Source organism: Leucopleurus acutus (genome assembly GCF_964270905.1).
Source record: "Leucopleurus acutus genome assembly, chromosome: 2".
NCBI classification, from domain to species: domain Eukaryota; kingdom Metazoa; phylum Chordata; class Mammalia; order Artiodactyla; family Delphinidae; genus Leucopleurus; species Leucopleurus acutus.
This window is the reverse complement of record NC_139143.1, coordinates 78,675,433-78,696,098: the sequence shown is the minus strand read 5'-3', so window position 1 is coordinate 78,696,098 and position 20,666 is coordinate 78,675,433. Positions and strand designations below refer to the sequence as shown.

Genomic DNA, 20,666 nt, shown 5'->3' with positions numbered 1-20,666 from the left:
AGAAGTTGAGCGACCTGCCCTCAGTCACACAGCTGGTTGTGCGTGACTTGAGGCCCAGCTCTTCATTGTTATGGGGTGGGGCTCCGTGGAGCTCTAGCTCTTGAAGGCAGAGGAGCAGGGGGTGGGGTCTTGTTACTTCCTCTTTAAAGTATGCATAATATTGGGCTTCCCTGGTGGCGCAGTGGGTGAGAGTCCGCCTGCTGATGCAGGGGACACGGGTTCGTGCCCCGGTCCGGGAAGATCCCACATGCCACGGAGCGGCTGGGCCCGTGAGCCATGGCCGCTGAGCCTGCACGTCCGGATCCTGTGCTCCGCAATGGGAGAGGCAACAACAGTGAGAGGCCCGCGTACCGCAAAAAAAAAAAAAAAAAAAGAAAAAAATATGCATAATATGATCATCTTCTCTGAATCCCTGTGACAATTAAAGATAGCAAGTCTTGGTATTTGTAGGGGCTGGAGAAACGAGGTACCTCACCCTCTGCCTTCTCTTCAGTGTCCCTCCATAGGCAGGGAGCTCGGTGCTATGAGCCTGGTTGGACACAGACATCCTTGAGGACTCAGAGGAACATTTTGGGTCAGGGGTCCTGATCCTTTCTGTGCGCAGGACCCCTCTGTCGGTTTGGTGAAGTCCTCGGGCTCCTCTTCACAACGTTCCCAAATGCATACACTGAAATACGTAAGATTACAAAGGAAGCCAATTATCCTGAAATACTGTTATTGAAAGAGTCACAAAAACCAAATTTGTGACATAGTAATCTACCACCTACTTTAACAATGCATTCAATAACCAGGTCTAGCAGCAGATCTAGTAACTACCATAATCTCCAGGTTGTGATGAGTGTAATGATATTTCAAGAGATCGGCGGCAACTGATAAAATATGAAATCATCTTGATTTTTATTAGTGCCAGAAGCACAGGTATTGCTAATCTTATTGGGGCTTGTAGAGGAATACTAAATTCACTTAGTGGTTCATGAAAATGTAACTTTTTCTCCAATTCAAGTTCCCAGACCCTCCCATAAATCTAACCATGGATTCCAAGTTAAAAGTGGTAGCAATTGGCTGACATACATGTTAATATGAATTAAAAGTGCAATTTAGGGGCAGACAACTAGGGAGATCAAATAAAGCCTTCCCTCAGACAGAGAGGTTTGACAGTACTTGGACCTTCCTTTGGCTTGGGTCGCCCAGGACTTTCTGGAATATTCGAGGTGTGTCTATGAATGAAGCAACCAAGGACCAGCGTGTTTCAGGGACCTGCCTGAGATCCCTAAGGAGTGAGCCACGGAAGTTAGCTCAAACTCTTCAGCGCCCCTGACTCTGCTCCTAGGTGGTCTCCACCTCACCGTGGCCCCTTTTTCCTCTGCCCTCTGCCGTTGAGGTAAACACAGCCCCCCTCTGTTGGGCTCTGCTCCCCTCACCCCTCGGCCCTGCACTCTGTCCTCGGCTACCACGTGGCTCGTGTGGCTCTATGCGGCTCCACATGGCTCACTGCTGCACAGCTGTGAGGAAACTGGGAGGGTCTGGGCTGGGTGGCAGGAGGGAGCTGGGCTCAGAGCAGTGGTGTCAGCTCCTCCACGCTGAAGAAAAAGGCCAGTTTGCCATTCAGGTGGGACAAGGAAAAGCAGCTGGCATTTACTGGAGGGTGAGGAAGTGGGGGCTGGGAGCCCTCAGGCTGGATAAATGGGGCCATGCAAGGCCTTTGGCGATGAAGCTGCCCACATGACATCCTCGGGATTTGAAATGCAGGGGATTCCTTCACCGTCCCAGTCTCCTGGGGCTGCACCACGGAAAGAATGCAAACCTTGGATTCAGAGGGTCTGGCTGTACCCCTGACTTGCCATGAAACCTTGAGCAAATTACTTGACTTCTTTGTGCCTGTTTTGTCAACTGTGAAAGAAGACTAATGAGAGCATCTTCCTCTCTGTTCTCAGGAGGAGGTGGGGCGGTGGGGGGAGAATGTAAGGCAAAACTGCTTTGTAATCTCTAAAGTGTTTTATCGGTGTTAATTGTTATTAACGGGAAAGTACTCTTCTTCCCAGGTCATATTTGTATGGTTGTCTTCTAGAGCCATCTTATTTGAGATTTTTTTTTTTCTTTTTTTTGCGCGGTACGCAGGCCTCTCACTGTTGTGGCCTCTCCCGTTGCGGAGCACAGGCTCCGGACGCGCAGGCTCAGCGGCCATGGCTCACGGGCCCAGCCACTCCGCGGCATGTGGAATCTTCCCGGACCGGGGCACGAACCCGTGTCCCCTGCATCGGCATGCGGACTCTCAACCACTGCGCCACCAGGGAAGCCCCTGAGATATATTATTAAAGGGCTTATAGCACCTCTGACTTCACAAAGATTCTTTGCATCTTTCTCCTTAGAACCTCGTAATCCTATGAGATGGGTATATTTTTTTCAACTTTACTGATAAGGAAACTGAGGTTCATTTATACAAGGATTTAGTGGCTGAGTGCGTCCAGGAATCCATCTTATGACTCCTTCCAGCATTTGCTTTCATTGTAATTGAGACGGGCTCATTGGAGGGTGGAGACAGCAGTGATAAGAAGGGCCTGGGGAGGTAATACGACGTTGAAATCCTTACTCGAAGGAGAACCGGTAACTGGCACTCTTCACGGTTGTTTCTCATGTTCTTGGTTTATCATCCTTGTGGCCAGGTCGGCTGCCCTTATTTACTCTTTGATGGGGAATGTCACGGAGGGTTCAGGGAGACACTCTCTGAAGTGACTTTTTCTGTCCTTGAAACGCCAAGGTAATTTTTTTCTTGAGCTGGCAGTGCTGCTCTACTTGTGGGGGCATGCTGCCCTCAGGTGGTGACAGTGGTGAACTACAAGTGCACAAACGTTTCTGGGCCCTCACAGTGGCACAAGGTGGGCGATGTAGTAGAATTGTCAAACTGTTTGGTGACCTTGATGCGGGGATCTGCCTCAGGCACAGGTGGGGACTTTGTGCATGCAGACATTGGCTTCCAGCAGCAAAGCATCTTCATACTACACAATGCTTCATCCCCCAGACCCCAGACTTTTGGCTCTCTGAGCCCCTAGAGAAAGCCAAGAACAGCCCTGAGGTGAGGCTGGAGAGGCCATTGTTCAAGAAACACAATACCGTGAAATCTTGAGCAGGCATTTTGCATTTTATCTGAAGTACCTTTTTTTTAAGTCTCAAACTATTCTGTGAGATGTTATATGCCCATTTTGCAGATAAGGAAATGGAGACCTAGAGAGTTTAAATCACTGTTTCTCAAACTTTTTAGTTTGATTATCCTGTTACACTCTTAAGAAGTATGGAGGGGAATTCCTTTGTGGTGCAGTGGCTAGGACTCTGCTTTCCCAATGCAGGGGGCCCGGGTTTGATCCCTGGTCAGGGAACTAGATCCCACGTGCATGCCGCAACTAAGAGTTTGCATGCCACAACTAAGGAGCCAGCTTGCTGCAACTAAGGAGCCCATGTGCTGCAACTAAGGAGCCCTGGAGCCACAACTAAGGGGTCCGCCTACTACAACTAAGACCTGGTGCAACCAAATAAATAAATATTAAAAAAAAAAAAGTTTGGAGAACTCCAAGGAGCTTTTCTTTATGTGGGTTATATTATCCATGTTCACCATATTAGAAATTAACACTGAACTTTAAAAAGAACCTATTAATTCATAAAAATAACAATAATAAACTTATTTTTGAAAGAAGGAAGAATAGCATTGTTTCATATGTTTGCGAATCTCTTTAACACTTGACTTATTAGGAGACGTCATGTAACCTCTCAAAAATTCATGAGGGAATGAGAGTGAAAAAGGAGAATAATAATTTACTGTTTTTATGAAAATAGTTTCAATCTCGCGGATGCCCAGAAAGGGTCTTGGGGGATCCCCAGGGATCCCAGGACCATACTTTAAGAGTCACTGGCTTAAATAATTTGCCTGCGGGTGCATAACTAGTGTGAAGTGGCGCAGCTAGGATTTCACACCGGGCTTGTCTGATCTCACAGTACATCCTCTGACCACTCTTTCACATTCACTGCCTCCCTCATTTACCTCTGGGCATCAGGGATCTCCTCTGTAAAAGAGAGTGGGATTCTGGATGGCTTAAGGCCCTTCTGGGGCTGACGCTTCATGATTCTGTCTGGACCGTGGCAGCTCTGGGCAGATCTGATTCCAAGGCTGCTGCCAGCTTAGGGAATCCACAGTGTTTGAGATTCAGTGGACTGGAACAGTTAGAGCCTCTAAAGGAACAGAGAAAGACCCGTGGGGGTCTCCTCACATCCTCTTGAGAAGACAGCTCTGTGAGTCTAAACTTTTCCGAGGATACAGACGTCTCACCCCACCCTCAGCTTGTCGCATCATCCGTTTCAGCCCCTGACACAGTCACTCAGCCCTCAGGGCTGGGAGAATGGGAATGGGCAGAGGTCCCCATCCCTTTGGCCTGCTTTTAGACAAAAGTTTTGAGGATGCACTCCTCTGAATCCACTCACCCTCCTTCTTCATACCCTGCCTTAAAAAACGATTGAGCAGAGAAAGGTTTACGAATGGACATTTCAAGTGGAAGGAATAGAATGGGCAAAGTCACAGAAACAGTAAAGTACCAGGAACTTTGGGAAGTTTGTTATTCAACTGGCATTTTAACTGGTCTTCTTACTCAGTCTCTCCCTTCTCCCATTTGTCTTACACATTGACTATACCCGATTCATCTAGTTTAATGTTTATTTCACTTGTCACTCCCCTCGTCAAAAACCTTCCCTGGGTCCCTCTTAGTTGAAATCCAACACCCTCATCTGGCATTCAAGGCCCTTTCCCATTGGCTAGTACTCTTTTCTTTGACCTGATTTCCCATTGTTTCCCTACATGCATCGTGTGGCTGACTCACTGTCCCTTATGTCTGTCACGTTCTCCCTCCCACACCTAAATCCAAGCCATACATTTTCCTAATATGTCCCCTGTTTCAGGAAGCAACCCCCCCACATTGAGCTAGCACACAGGGGCTCCCCAGGTGTCAGAATGCTTAGAGCATTCCATTACTACCCACCCTTGGCCTTTCTCAGAAACCACCTGGCACTGAGATTGGGGAAGCCCTCAGCCACATCTGGCTCAGAAGCTCCCTGAAAAGGGGAGCACCATCTTATCCTTTTCCACTGCCTTTTCCCTTTGGTCCCCATTACTCACTGGATGTGTTATGGTGGTTGGTAATTGTTGGTTTCATCCCTCCAAGTGCAGGACATGGAGCTGCAGACGGACCTCTCTGAAGGTTCTGGGGCGAAAACAGAAGAGGAGGCAACACAGGAGAATGCAGGGCACAATACGAACTCGGGCTAATGGCATTTTAGAGCAAAGAGACTTCTGATAGGGAAAGAAGAGCTGCCTCAAAGCAGGAGATGTCTTACTCTTCCGTGAACACAGGAGGCAGCAAGGGAGAGGAAAAATAAACTGGCTTTTCTGTGAGACTTGATCAGACAGTCAGCCTCTCTGAGTCTCTGAGCCTCACTCAACTTCCCACCTGCGTGCATAATGTCCTTTTCATAGGGTAGTTAAGCAGAACAGAAATAATGTTAAGAGCCAGCGTATGACTGATGATCAAAAATGATGAAATTTGCAGCTCAGGAGATCTTCTGGATAAGAGCTTCCCATTATCGTGGATAACCTGATTATCGTCTGTTGGGGACAAACTCCCCAACTCTCAGAGTGTGAAAGAGAGAGGATTCCGCTATCTAGCGGTTGCTGCAGGGACCAGGTTTGCTGACCCTCTGCTGCCATCAGGTGGCCATAGCTTACAATGCAGTCTGGCTGATTTGTTAGTAAGTTCCCAGTAAGGATAAAACTGAGGAGATTTAGGTGCACGAGGAGTTGGAGGAACAAGGAGATCCTGGAGGACAGAAGAAAATGGGAGGAGGGTAACTTAGAGTCCCTGGGTAGCAGGGACTGGCCCAGGAGTCTGGTAATCATGCACAAGGTTGTTAAATTAAGGAACCGTAGAGGACTGCCCCCACTCCACGATCCCCACCCGCTCCACAATCATCCCAATGAGTACTGCCCACTGGGGTGTTGTGAGATCCAGTCCCACAGACGTCTCCAGCTCTATATGGTTCCATCTTTCTAGCCCATTAATACAACAGACTCCTCCCCTTACAGGGCTTTGCTCATGCTGCTCTCTAGAACACGGGTCCCCAACCCCCGGGCCGTGGACAGGTACCAGTCTGTGGCCTGTTAGGAACCAGGTCACACAGCAGGAGGTGAGCGGCGGGTGAGCGAGTGACGCTTCATCTGTATTTACAGCCGCTCCCCATGGCTCCCATTACCGCCTGAGTTCCGCCTCCTGTCAGATCAGCCGCGGCATTAGATTCTCATAGGAGCGCGAACCCTCCTGTGAACTGCGCATGCGAGGATCTAGGGATCTAGGTTGTGTGCTCTTTATGAGAGTCTAATACCTGATGATCTGAGGTGGAGCTGAGGCAGTGTTGCTAGCACTGGGGAGCGGCTGCAAATACAGATTTTCATTAGCAGAGAGGTTTGACTGCACAGAGACCATAATAAATCAATTGCTTGCAGACTCATATCAAAACCCTATCAGGGCTTCCCTGGTGGCACAGTGGTTGAGAGTCCACCTGCCGATGCAGGGGACACGGGTTCGTGCCCCGGTCCGGGAGGATCCCACAGGCCGCGGAGCAGCTAGGCCCGTGAGCCATGGCTGCTGAGACCACGTCCGGAGCAATGGGAGAGGCCACAACAGTGAGAGGCCCGCAAAAAAAACCCCCAAAAACCAAAAAACAAAAACCCTATCAGTGAGTGACAAGTGAAAACAAGCTCAGGGCTCCCACTGATTCTGCATTATGGTGAGTTGTAGAATTGCTTCATTATATATTACAATATAATAATAATAGAAATAAAGTGCACAATAAATGTAATGTGCTTGAATCATCCCGAAACCATCCCTCCCCCGCCACCCCCGCCCCTGGTCCGTGGAAAAATTGTCTTCTGTGGAACTGGTCTCTGGTGCCAAAAAGGTTGGGGACCACTAGTCTAGAAGACTACACCCCTCCACCCCCACCATCCCCGTGTCTAACTTCCACTCGCTTCTCAGCTCTCAGCCCAGGCATGACTTCCTCAGGTAAGCCTTCCCCAGTCAGCTTCTTTTGGTACACGCTCTCATGAAGCCAAATTCTTTTCAGAGCACTGTTCTCAGTTGATAATGAAGCATTCATCCATGTGATTAGTTCGTTAGCATCCATCTCTCACTGTGCTGTGTGGGCTGTAGGAGACGCGGCCCCTTTCTGTCGTATCCCTGGCACCCGGGACAGAGCCTGATACAAAGCAAAGCCTCAATAACCATCTGATGGATGAACAGAGGCATTTGCAGGATAGGAAAGAAAGATCTGGAGAGTGTTAGGAGTAGTGAGGATCTTTCTGCCAACGCTGAGGCTTGACAGATCTTTTCTGGGCTGCCCTCTCCTCAAAAGACGATGCATGGGAACCCCGCACACTCATTTCCCACTCCACTCCACTTCACCACACCCCACCCCTGCCTACTTCCCAAGCAGGCTTGCTGGACTGAGAAAAAGTGTGACAGTCAGCTTGAAGGGAAGGCTAGTCTCTCTGATAGAGGAGTCCACTCTACCAGAGGGGAGAGGGATATGTCTTCCTTGGCCACGAGGCTTTGGGTCCTATTGTAGGCCACTTGTAATCAGTCTCTGCTAAAGCTGGTCAACCACCAAAACAAACACCACCACCACCAGGCACTGGAGGGGCAGGTGGGCTCCCCTTGGGTCTGGCAGCAATACTAACTAACCTTTCCTCAGCACCAAGTGACGAAGCTCCTTCATTTCTATGGGTTAAAGTGGAAGGGAATGAATGACCCATGGCTTGAGATCCAGAGTACACAGCCCAGAAAGTGGGGGTGGGGGGGACTTATCTTTAGAGAGGCGTGGACAGACACAGTCCCATGATTCTAAGCAGTGAGAAAAGCTTCTGAAGGAGGGGCTCTTGGCTCAAGACTCCAGAGTCAAATGCATGTGAGGGAAGAGACAAGGGGCCATCTGATAGGATGCTTCCGAGAGGAAGGGTTAACAGTAGGGTTGGACATAGAGGTTCTTCTCCTAGAAAAATACTAATTCCTTCTAGGCAGATGTCAACTGCTCCATAGGTTAACCCAAGCCTGATTGGATGAGGGCATGGATTTTCAAAAACACTGTGGCTTTAATTTGGATTTCATTTGAAAAAGAAGTTAATGTGTTCCAAACTCAGAAACGGTTTTAAAAATCAAACAAAATTATGGTTTTAGAATATGCTATCTTTAAAATTGACCAACCCACGAAGTTGGAGGATGGGGAAGAAGAGAGAAAAGTACTCGCTGCTTCAAATCGTTTTGTAAGAGGAAATACTCTTTGTTCCCAGAATTAAGTGAGGAAGAGGGAGAATTTTACTTAGAATTCAGAGTAGATGAGCTGTTTCCCTTTCAAGGATCTTCTGGAACTGAGCTTCCAGTATGGTTTTATTGTCGATTTGGAGATGCTGTGAGCTCCCAATAATTTCAATATCCGGGAGTCAACACATACCTAATATAAAAAGGAAAATTTGGGCTTGGTAATCAATTTTCAATTCTCCGTGAGTTTGGTCCTTTCCTCTGTTAATGCAGAAATCAAGAGCCATTTATAATTTCGGTCTGGAAGATTCCACAGAGGGAAGACATTTAAACTCAGGAGGCTGGAGAAGCCAAAGAGCAGCAGATGAGTGTGAATTATAATGGAGGTGGTGGTGGAGGAGGGAAATGAGGCCTGGGGGGGAGCCTCTGGCATTGGGGGGTAGGGTGTCTCAAGCAGCTCTTCCTTCCCAGGCTCTACCCCCTACCTTTTGGGCCTCCAGGTCTTCACCTCAATGGAGTCTCCACCAAGAACCGCAGACCTTCATGCCAGCGGTGTTGCCTCCTTTCTTTGGTCTGGTTCTCTGTTCTTGTTGCCTTTGTCTTAGGTTACTTTTCAGACCAGGATGAGTAGAGTCATCAGGAATGAAATGAAGGAGAGAACTTTTACTAGGTAAGCAGCATCAGATATGGCAGTGGTGAGTGTACCCTTGTCCCATAAGAAGGCTGGAAGTTGTGGGGAAGAAATAGATTTCTCAAAGAGAGCTGAGATATATGGTAGAAGCAGACTGCCCACACAACCAAGACAACACCAAGAGAATTGGTCTTGCTCTTTGTTATAGCCTAGGAATGAGTGTCAAACTATTGATCCTGTTGCTCACATGGGGTCATTTTCCTTCCGAATTAACTGAGCAGGCACAGCAGTTTGCTCAGCAAGGTTGAACAACTGCTTCCAATGCAAATACAGTCCTGAGATGATAGTTCAATTTGCAAAACCTCTGAGTGGTAGGTGGGGCTTCTGAGGCTTTGTGATGTCACTTGAGGATAAGGCTAGGGTCTGACCTGAAGGTTCGCGTCCAGAAACTTCCATCTTCTGGGCACCACCTCCCTTCATGTCTAGCCTCCAGATTGAAAAGAGTTCCCTAATTGCCTGATAAATTGTCCCTTCAATCCTCTTTTATTTATTTATTAAAAAAATTTTCATTTTGAAGGTATTTTACATATATAGGAAGGTACAAAGATAATACAGAGAAGTTCCATGTATCCTTCACCCAGTGTCCCCCAGTGGCTTATCTTGTGTAACTATAGTACAAAATCAAAACCAGTAGATGGACATTGAAATAAATGTGTGCATATAGTTATATGGCATTTTATCATATAAGTAAATTCTGGTAACCATGCTGAAATCAAGACACAGAATGATTCCATCATCATGAAGAACTATTGTTCACATTCTGTCAGTGGGAGACATGTGTAGAAACTCATCTCCCTTTAAGTCCCTTTACCTCCTCCATTTATAATATAATTTTATTAAATATTCCTTCTACATACATTGAAATTACCATTTAGACAATATTATGCCTTTTGCTTTAATTTTCAAACATAATTTAGAAAACAAGAGAAGAAGGAAAGTCTATTGTATTTACCCAAATTACTCTTTTTCAACTTGGGTCATTTATATCGTTTGATCTTCAAGTTCATTGATTCTTTTCCTCCGTCCCTTCTATTCTGCTGTTGAGCTTATCTGTTGAGTTTTTAATGTTGGTAATTATATTTTTCAGTTTTAAAATTTCCATTTAGTTCTTCTTTACATCTTCCATTATTTCACTGAGATTTTCAATTTTTTAATTTGTTTCAAGTGTGTTCATAATTGTTTGTTGAGGCATTTTTACGATTCTTCAAAATCCTTGTCAGATAATTCCCATATCTGTATCATCTCGGTATGGGCATCTGCCGATTGTCTTTTTAAATTTGAGATGAGGTTTTCCTGGTTCTTGGTATGATTTGCGATCTTGATTGCCTGCTGGACATTTTGGTTGTTATGAGACTCTGGATCTTATCTAAATCTGTTTTAGCAGGATTCCTCTGACATCATGCCAGTTGTGGGTAAGGGGCATCACCTCACGAATGTCAGGCAGGCGTGAAGGTCCAGGTTCTCCACTCAGCCTCCTTTGTCCACCCAGAGTAGAGGGGAGAGGTAACACCTCATTTCGGGGTGCATATAGGATTTCAGACTCCCTAGGTGGCCTCCTCTGACACTCTGGCAGGGAGGGGGAGGGGGAGGGGGAGGGGTGTCATTACCTCAGAATGAGGAACTCACTACCTCTGGGCAGGAATGAAAGCCCGGCTCCCCACTCTATCTTCTCGGATACTACCCTGGTGAGGGGAATGGGGAATGGGGAATGTAACCTCATTATAGCTGGACAAAGGTGGAAGTCTAGGGTCTCCACCTCCCTGTAGGGTTGGAGGTAGGACCATGATTTTTTTCCATGGTGTTTGGCTGGAGTCAGGCAGTTATCGTCCAAAGGTTCTCGGTCTTGCTGGATTGCCTTTTTCCTAGTCCTTTGGCTAGAGAAAGCAAGCAGGCTTTTCTTGGGACTTCATTTTGTCTGTGCCCATTGGCATTTCTGAGTTGCTTCTCCAGCACCCAGTCCATGATATATATGAGGCAAAATGAAAACCCAGGGAACTCACTGTTATGTCGAGCTTTGGGTTCCAAGAACCCTAGTCAGTCTGCCTTTTTCTTCCCACCTTTCAGATCTTCTTATGTTGGTTTTATATAAACTGTCCAGGGTTTTCAGCTGTGCTTAGTAGGAGGAATAGGGAGAACTGAATTTACTCCAGGTGCCTCTACCCCATCCTGGTTTGGAAACTCCTGATGCTATACCAAGATTCAGTCAGGTGATGGCAGCATGGGTACCAAAGGATTTGGAGGGCAAGGACTAAGACTAGAGTCTAGCACTGGTACTTTCCAGCATGTGTGACCTTGGTTAGGTCACTTAATCTCTCTCAGCCTCCATTTTCTCATTAGAAATGTAATTATAGTGATAATAACAAATGTACAGGTTTTTATGTGACTGCAACGAGCTGATAAATGCATAATAACTTTTCAAACCATAAAATTCCATACAATTGGAAGTTATTTTAAATGTGAACTAGGATGGAAGTGAAGTGAAGAAGGGGGTGTGTCTAGAGACTATAAGGCAGTTCAAATTTTCTCAAGTTGGTTCTCTCAACTCTTCTATAGACTTGCAAAGATCTGTATATGAATTACTCCCCTCCCCCCAAGATATCTATGTCAATTCCCTGGAACATGTGGATGCTACCTTGTATGGCAAAAGATGTGATTTAATTAAGGATCTTGAGAGGAGGAGTTGATCTTAGATTATCCAAGTGGAAAGACAGAGCAGAGAGAGATGAAGCCATAAGCCTAGGAGCAAACCTGGAAAAGACAAGGAATGGATTCTCCCCTAGAGCCTCTGGAGGGAGTGTGGTATTGACAATACCTTGATTTCAGCCTTATGGCTTCCAGAACTGTGAGAGAATAACTTTCTGTTGTTTTATTTTTTTAAATTTATTTTTAAAAATTTATTTATTTATTTATTTATTGGCTCCATTGGGTCTTCCTTGCTGCGGGCGGTCTTTCTCTAGTTGCGGCGAGCGGGGGCCACTCTTCATTGGGGTACACGGGCTTCTCATTGCAGCGGCTTCGCTTGCTGTGGAGTACCAGCTCTAGGCACATGGGCTTCAGTAGTTGTGGCGTGTGGGATGAGTAGTTGTGGCTCATGGGCTCTAGAGCACAGGCTCAGTAGTTGTGGTGCACAGGCTTATTTGCTCCGCAGCACGTGGGATCTTCTTGGACCAGGGCTAGAACCCGTGTCCCCTGCACTGACAGGCAGATTCTTAACCACTGCCCCACCAGGGAAGTCCCCTTTCTGTTGTTTTCAGTTTGTGGTAATTTGATACAACAGCTCCAGGAAACTAATACAGGAACCTCACAGGTCATCTAGTCCAACTCCTTCGTCTAACAGGTGAGGAAGCTGAGGCTTGAAGAAGGAAAGTGACCAAGGTCGCATAGTTATTGGCACAATAAGTAAAGGACTGGGATTCTGGTTTCTCCTCTCCTAGCCCACTACAACTGTGTCTTTTTTAAAAAAAATTAAATATCTTTTATTGAGGTATAATTCACATGCTGTACAATTTACCCATTTAAAGTATATAGTTCAGGGGAGTTCCCTGGTGGCCTAGTGGTCAGGATTCTGGTCTTTCACTGCCATGGCCTGGGTTGAATCAGGGAACAGAGATCCCACAAGTTGTGTGACGTGGCCAAAAAAAACACCCCGTACAGTTCAGTGTGTTTTTTGTTTGTTTTTTGTAAATTCACAGGGTTCTTCAAACAATATCACAATATAATCTGAGAATATTTTCATCCCTCTCAAAAGAAATCCCATAACCATTAGGATTCTTTTCTGTGTCTTTTATAATTCCTTGTTTCAGGCATATTGGTCTTATCTCCTGAATCAGACTGGACTTCTCAATCTCTTATCTTTTCTACTCTTTTATCCTTCTCTAGTCTGATGCTTCACCTGGGGCTGTGGTTTGATTGGTAACACTAACTCACTTTATTTTATTTTATTTTTTTTTGCGGTGCGTGGGCCTCTCACTGCTGTGGCCTCTCCCGTTGCGGAGCACAGGCTCCAGACGTGCAGGCTCAGCGGCCATGGATCACGAGCCCAGCCGCTCCGCGGCATGTGGGATCTTCCTGGACCGGGGCACGAACCCGTGTCCCCTGCATCGGCAGGCAGACTCTCAACCACTGCACCACCAGGGAAGCCCTAACTCACTTTATTGATGAAACTCCAGACCTAGTGGTTTCCTTTATGCTCCCCAGTTATGTTGCTGACTTGCAGAAAATGGCCAAGCAACTCATCATTTTCTGAACCAACTGCCAAAGATATCAGATTGAATTGTCCTTCATTTGTTCCTTGAGAGGCAGGGCCCAGAAACAAGTCACAAAGGGCCAGGCAGTTTGAGCTCCCTCCAGTATCTCCAGGGGAAACTCCACTGTGTCACCCACCACAGTGTTGAGGAAGAGTTTACCACTGGCTGGGCCACCATCTGATGACCTGGATGGTGATGTCTTGAAGCCTAAGGAAAAAAAACAAAGTAGAACATGGTATTGGGACTTCCCTGGTGGTCCGGTGGCTAAGACTTCCCAGTCCCAATGCGGCGGGCCCGGGTTTCATTCCTGGTTAGGGAACTAGATCCCACATGCCACAACTAAAAATTCCACGCATGGCAACCAAGATCATGCCCATGGCAACAAAGATCCTGCATGCCACAACTAAGACCTGATGCAGCCAAATAAATAAATAAATATTAAAAAAAAAAGAACATGGTATTGGGGGACCACTTTCTCCACATTCCTGATGTTTTCTTTCTTAGGACAGAAGCCCTATTACTAACACTCCTGGCCTCTCTTCACTCAGCTTTCACTCCCTCTCCCCCAGGTGCAGAGAGCACCCACTTGGATCTGCTCCTTTCTATATGTTTTACAGAGGTATACCTCCCACGAGTGAGAGGCCTATGGTTTGCCACTGATACTTATGATGGGGTAGTGAGTCAGTCTAATTCTGAAATTCCTGTTAGAAAAAAAAAAAAAAAAGGGAGATCCCTGGTAGCCTAGTGGTTAGGACTCCACTCTTTCAGTGTCTTGGCCCAGATTCAACCCCTGGTCAGGGAACTGAGATCCCACAAACTGTGTGGCATGGCCAAAAATACCCCCCACCATCCTGTTAGGAAGCCCATGGTGGCTGCACACCTAAGCCATACCTTCCAGTATGGTCTTTATCAGTTATAAAGGTGAGTGTTGCCGTCTGCCTCATTTATCTATCTCCATTGGTTCAGAACTTGGGTGGAGAAAAGAGACCTGTTATGTACACAGGTGGGGAAAAAAGAGGTGTGATGCATTGACCACTTAGATCCTAACACATGGGTCCTCCATGTACTCTGGAGGTCCTGAGTTGTGATGGTGAATTTTACATGTCAACTTGACTAGGCTAAGGGATAACTAGATATGGGTAAAACAATTCTCTGCATAAGTCTGTGAGGGCATTTCCAGAAGAGATTAGCATTTAAATTGGTAGACTAAATAAAGAAGATTGCTTTCACCAACTCAGGTCGGCTTATCCAATCCACTGAGCGTCTGAATAGAACAAAAACGTAGAGGAAGAGAGAATTTATTCCCTGTTTAAGTTGGGACATCAATCTTCTCCTGCTTGTAGACATTAGTGCTCCTGGTTGTCAGGCTTTTGGACTTGGACTGGATTAAACCACCAGCTTCCCTGGACTGACAGCTTGCCGGTGGCAAATCATGAGACTTTGGGGCCTCCGTCATCAAGTGAGCCAATTCCTATAACACACACACACACACACACACACACACACACACACACACACACACACACACACACAGAGGCCTGTTAGTTGTTTCTCTGGAGACCTCTGACTACTATATGAGTCTTCTCATCTAGATGATGGTAACAGAATCTCAAGAGCTTCCCTGCTTCCAGAGCCTCTCATTCCCTGTTTACAGAGAACATTTAGTTTAAAATTTTTATGCAGAGCATTTAGTTTAAATTTCCAATATGGAAGAGAGGAAATTAAACTTCACTGAGCCTCTGTTAAGACACTATCCTTGGTGCTTTGACATGTTATTTTATTTAAAACATAACTCTGAGAGACAGTAATAGCAATAATTTATTGTATTATTTCTTTCTTTACACCAGTTTCTGGGCTTTTTAAACTGCATCAGCTGGCTTAATCCTTTCAGGCAACTGAGGCTCAAAGAGATTGTGTAATTTGCCCAAGGTCATGCAGAAATTAGTTCTAGAACCAGGCATTTAACTTAAAAAAAAAAAAAGTCCAACCTAGTTCTTTTTTTATTCCAAGGCTCTTCCTATTGTAGTGCTGTTATTAAATCTTTCAGAATCCTAGAGCAATTCTTAGTTTATCTTGTATCAGTACAAACTCATTCTTGGGTCTTGTAATACCCTCTACTGATTACCTGCTCAATCAGCTCAGCCAGTGTTTAAACTCAAGGGGGAAAACTTGACCCCCACATACCATCTTGCACTCCCATCTTCCCCTTTTCCACCTCTGAAGAATCCTTTCCACCTGCAAAACCTCCCTTTCTGTTCTTTTGTTTGTTTTTTTGCGGTATGCGGGCCTCTCACTGTTGTGGCCTCTCCCGTCCTGACGCGCAGGCTCAGCGGCCATTGAGGAGCACAGGTTCCCGACGCGCAGGCTCAGCGGCCATGGCTCACGGGCCCAGCTGCTCCGCGGCATGTGGGATCTTCCCGGATCGGGGCATGAATCCGTGTCCCCTGCATCGGCAGGTGGACTCTCAACCACTGCGCCACCAGGGAAGCCCTCCCTTTCTGTTCTTTAAGCTCCCTCCTTTCAGGCCTTTGTGCAGAAGTCTTCACTGTTGGAAGCTGCTACATTCTGATCACCCTAAATCAATATTCTCCCAGCCTTTGAAGTTTGTTCATTTGTTCTTTCATTAATTCATTTATTTGTTCATCCCCAAACATTTGAGCATCTATTTTGCAAAAGACACTAAGCCAGAATGTATGGAAGAAACAACGATAAATCAGAGGTGAAATTTGGGGGAGCTTACGTGATCGCATGTGGTGGGGTTGTCAGGCTGAAATAATGATAATACCATGGGCCTTCACTGGTGTAGGCACACTTGAAGGAATAGAGGAGGAAAACAAATATGTACTGAATGATATATTAAACATTTTGCCAGGTATGTATATACTATCTCACTTAATGTCCGGGACCCACAATGTTCCTCCCTCCAGCTGTGTTCTGGACACATCCCTTTTGGCCTAAGGGTTCTTGCTTTCTCTCTCTCAAGGTCTCTCTCTCTCTCTCTCCTATGTTTGTAATGTCTTTCTGATGGTTCTTTCTCTTCAGCATATAAATTTAAGTATTATTGTCAGTAATAATATTTTGAGCACTTACTATGTGCCAGGCAGATACTACAAGTGATGGGCTGTGTAATGTCTCCCCAGAGATATCCCATCCTAATCCTCAGGAATATATGGATATGTTATCATACATGGTAAAAGGGGCTTTGAAGATATGATTAAGTTAAGGATTTTGAAATGGGGAAATTATCCTGGATTATCTGGGTGGGCCAGATGTAGTCACAAGCATCCTTTTAGAAGTCAGACAGAAAGCAATGTGACAACAGAAGCAGAGAGACAGAGAGAGAGATAGGGAGAGAGAGAGAGAGAGAGAGACAGAGATTGGAAGATGCTCTATTGCTGGCTTTGAATATGGAGGAAGGGGGCCACAAACCAAAGAATACAGGCAGCCTCTAGAAGCTAGAAAAGGCAAATAAACAGATTCTTTCCTAGATCCTTCAAAAGTAATGCAGCCTTGCCCACCCATTTTAAGACCTCTGATTTCCAGAACTTAAGATAATAAATTTATGTACTTTTAAGGCATGAAGTTTTTAGTAATTTGTTACAGCCACAATAGGAAACTAATACTCCAAGCTAAGTCTCTCTTATCTTTATTTTTTTTTTAGTTTATTTACATATTTTTTTCTTTTTGGCCGCGTTGGGTCTTCATTGCTGCGCACAGGCTTTCTCTAGTTGCGGCAGCGGCAGCTACTCTTCATTGCAGTGCGCAGGCTTCTCATTGTGGTGGCTTCTCTTTTGCAGAGCACGGGCATGTGGGCTTCGGTACTTGTGGCTCGTGGGCTCTAGAGCGCAGGCTCAGTAGTTGTGGCGCACGGGCTTAGTTGCTCTGCGGCATGTGGGATCTTCCTGGACCAGGGCTTGAACCCGTGTCCCCTGCATTGGCAGGTGGATTCTTAACCACTGCGCCATCAGGGAAGCCCCATCTCTCTTATCTTTAAAAGGAAGGAAGGAAGGAAGGAAGGAAGGAAAGAAGAAAGAAAGAAAAGAAGAAAGAAAGAAAGGGAGACAGGAAAAATCCCTTCCTCAATGTGTGTTGTCTCTCCTTTCCATCAAAGTCAAGTTTCTTGAGAAAGGCCCTTTCCACCTCCTTCATCCTGCACTTGCTTCTAACCCCACTTTGATCTGGTATTCATCTCTACCGATGAATCATTTTTCCCCAGAGCCAACAACAACCTCTTCATCCCAAATGTATGAACACTTCAAATTCTGTCCTGACATTTCAGAACTGACCAATTCCTCTTTCTTGAAACCCTTTGCTTCCCTTAGTTTTGGTAGACACCTGCACAATTTCCCTCCTACCTCGGCTTCTCCTTAGTCCCCTTGCATCCCGTTGCCTTTTTATTTGCTTGGTGTTTCCCTAGAGTCCACCCTCAGTCTCTTAGTCTCTTTATCTTCTGAAATCCTGTCTGAGTGATTTCGTCCATTCATGGTTTCAGTGACAACCTGTTGCCAATGGCTCTCCAATCTGTATCTTTGCCCAGATCTCATTCCTTACCCCACACTCCTAAATGTAATGGCCCATTGTCTTGCCTAGTTGACAGGTTGTCACTGTTACTACGAGCATCTCAAACCCTCACATCCAAATTCTTTCTAATTATCTTTCCTTTCAAGCCTGCTTCTCCTCTATACTCAGTCTCTGAAATAAGAAACCTGGGAGTCATGAGAAAACACTCTTTCTTCCTGAGTCCCTGCACTTAGTTTCAATACTGTCAATCCCACTTCTGAATCACATCCCCTCCTCTTTATAATCATTGCTTCTACCTTAGTTCAAACTTTTATTTCCTGGTACTTATTCGTTCTTGCCTGGATCACTGCAATAGTTTAACAATTGGTCTTCTTACTTCTTTTTTTTTAAATTGAAGTATAGTTGATTTACAATGTTCTTCTTACTTCTAGTAGTCCTACGCCTTTATAATCTACCCTACTTCATGTTAACAGAGTAATATATATAAATAAGTCAGACCATTTTACTCCTGAAAATCCATCATTTGGATCCCTGTTATTTTAAAGTCCAAATGTCACCATGTGGTATATAAACTCTTCATTCACTTTGTCCTTCCATGCCTACTTGCCTAGTTTCTTTTCCTTTCATGCTTTCCCATGCACATTATACTCCTTTATGAAAGACAACTTTCATCAAACCGAAGTAGCAGGTAGCAAAGTGGTGGAGGACAGCGGTTCTGGACTCAAACTTCCTGGTTTGAGTCTTGGCTTCATCACTTATTAAGTAAACTGTGATTGGGACTTACCTGGTGGTGCAGTGGTTAAGACTCTGAGCTCCTAATAGAGGGGGCCCGGGTTTGATCCCTGGTCAGGGTACTGGATCCCACATGCATGCCACAACTAAGAGTTTGCATACCACAACTAAAGAGCCTGCGAGCCGCAACTAAGGAGCCCATGAGCTACAACTAAGACCCAGCACAACCTTAAAAAAAAGAAAGGATAAAACAAAAAATGGGGCTTCCCTGGTGGCGCAGTGGTTGAGAGTCCGCCTGCTGATGCGGGGGACACGGGTTCGTGCCCCAGTCCGGGAAGATCCCACATGCCGTGGAGCGGCTGGGCCCGTGAGCCATGGCCGCTGAGCCTGCACGTCTGGAGCCTGTGCTCCGCAACAGGAGAGGCCACAACAGTAAGAGGCCCGCGTACCGCAAAAAAAAAAAAAAAAGAAAAAAAAGAAAAGTAATTGTTTAAAAGAAAAAGTAAACTGTGATCTTGTTCAATACATTTACTTCACCTCTCCCTGCCTTATCTGTACCTTATACCTTAACCTCTTAATCTAACAAATAGGCATACTATGTATTTCAAACAGTTGTTCTGAGAATCAAATGATGTAACACTTGTCGAGCTCTTAGAGTGGCATCCGACAGTGCTCAGCAAGGGTTTGCTTCTGTTATTTCCTGGCCTCTGTACTTCGTGATTTTTCTGCCCACAATCCTGCACCTCTCCCCTCTCCCTTCCTGCTTGGTCAATTTCTACTTTAAGGCTAAGCCAGTGTTATTTCCCCTGGGAAGCTAACCTCCACCATCTCCAGGCCATAGATGCAAAGCTCTGTCATGGTTCCTGGTGCTGAAATTGGTTTTTTCCCTCACTAGATTGTACCTTGAGAGCAGGAATTGTGTCTTCACTCTAGTGTCCCCAGCAACTAGCATATAAATGCTGCTCCACAAATATTTGTTGGATAAATGGGTAAATGTGATATTCTGGATAAATTCATGTTTCAGCTAATCCAGGAATTTGGCTCTTCAGACAAAATGCTGCCCCCATTTTAAAACAGAGAGCAGACAATTCAGGGCAGGGGACATTAGGAGGATCTTTCGTCTGGGACTGCTTCCTAAGAACGATATCTTATTTCATGCCAGGGCTCTGAGAGCCAAGGGGCATTTTTCCACAGGCCTGTGGCACAGCTCTTCCTTTCTGCTCCATTGTGGGGGGGTGGACAGGAAGGAGTGGCTCCAGCTCCTGAGAACTCTACCTAGTGTCCGAGCACAGGAATATGCTTATTTTGGAAAGCTGTTCATCCTTCATCCTGTTGCCAGTAGCCTGAATGGCCCTGGTTAGACATACATTAAAGCTCCCTCTGCCCTTCTAGGTCAGTTAAAAATATTTTGTTGAACAAATGAATGAAGGAATGTTGCAGCCAGAGGCTGCAGTGCAGTCATAGGAGAAGCAATCCTTTCCATTCCATCACAGAGAAATAGTGAGACGGGAGCTCCTACCGGATGAAGTCCAACTTCTAAGCAACTGGGAAAGGGATTCTGGGCTTGTGAGGAACGGATCCAAAGTTTAGGGTAATCCCCCATCCTTGGCTGTCTCACAATTTCCTCTCTTGCAAACTTTGCAAATGCTTACAGGGCAGGTTGATCGAATAAAACTAATTTATAAAAGTGCAGCTTCTAATACAGCACTTCAGATGTTTCAGAGATGTTCTAACAACATAACCTGATATGTAAAGTAGGAGTAGAGCACAACAGTTCTCAGGCACGTAGAGGTAGCAGGGACAGTGGCATGTCAGCAGGACCCCAGGCTCTTTCAAATCACACAGACTCTTCGCCAAAGCCTAGGAATTCTTCATTCATGTATCTAGTGCTATCTGTGTGTGAGGCATTATGAGACAAAGATGAGCAAAACTGACACTGTCCCAGCCCCTGTGGGGCTTGGTCTCATGGGAAAGATATACTATCAAGAGTCATTTAGAACATAACATACTAAGTGTTATAAGGGAGGCAAGGGGACCTTTGGAAGTGATAGATCAGTGTCCGGCCTAAGGCTTGGCAGTGTTAAGATTTCTTCCCGGCAGCGATGCTATCTACGTTGTTACATAAAA

At 45.7% G+C, this 20,666-nt stretch overlaps 1 protein-coding gene across 1 annotated transcript; it reads right to left on the bottom strand.

Moving 5' to 3' along the window:
• Positions 1 to 8,889: 8,889 nt before the first annotated feature.
• SMIM42 (small integral membrane protein 42) lies at positions 8,890 to 9,459 on the bottom strand (the record flags this gene model as incomplete). The annotated part of the gene is given in 4 exon segments (XM_082833722.1): positions 8,890 to 8,949; positions 8,953 to 8,961; positions 8,965 to 9,110; positions 9,408 to 9,459. Coding segments are annotated over 4 exon segments (267 nt in total).
• Positions 9,460 to 20,666: the final 11,207 nt, after the last annotated feature.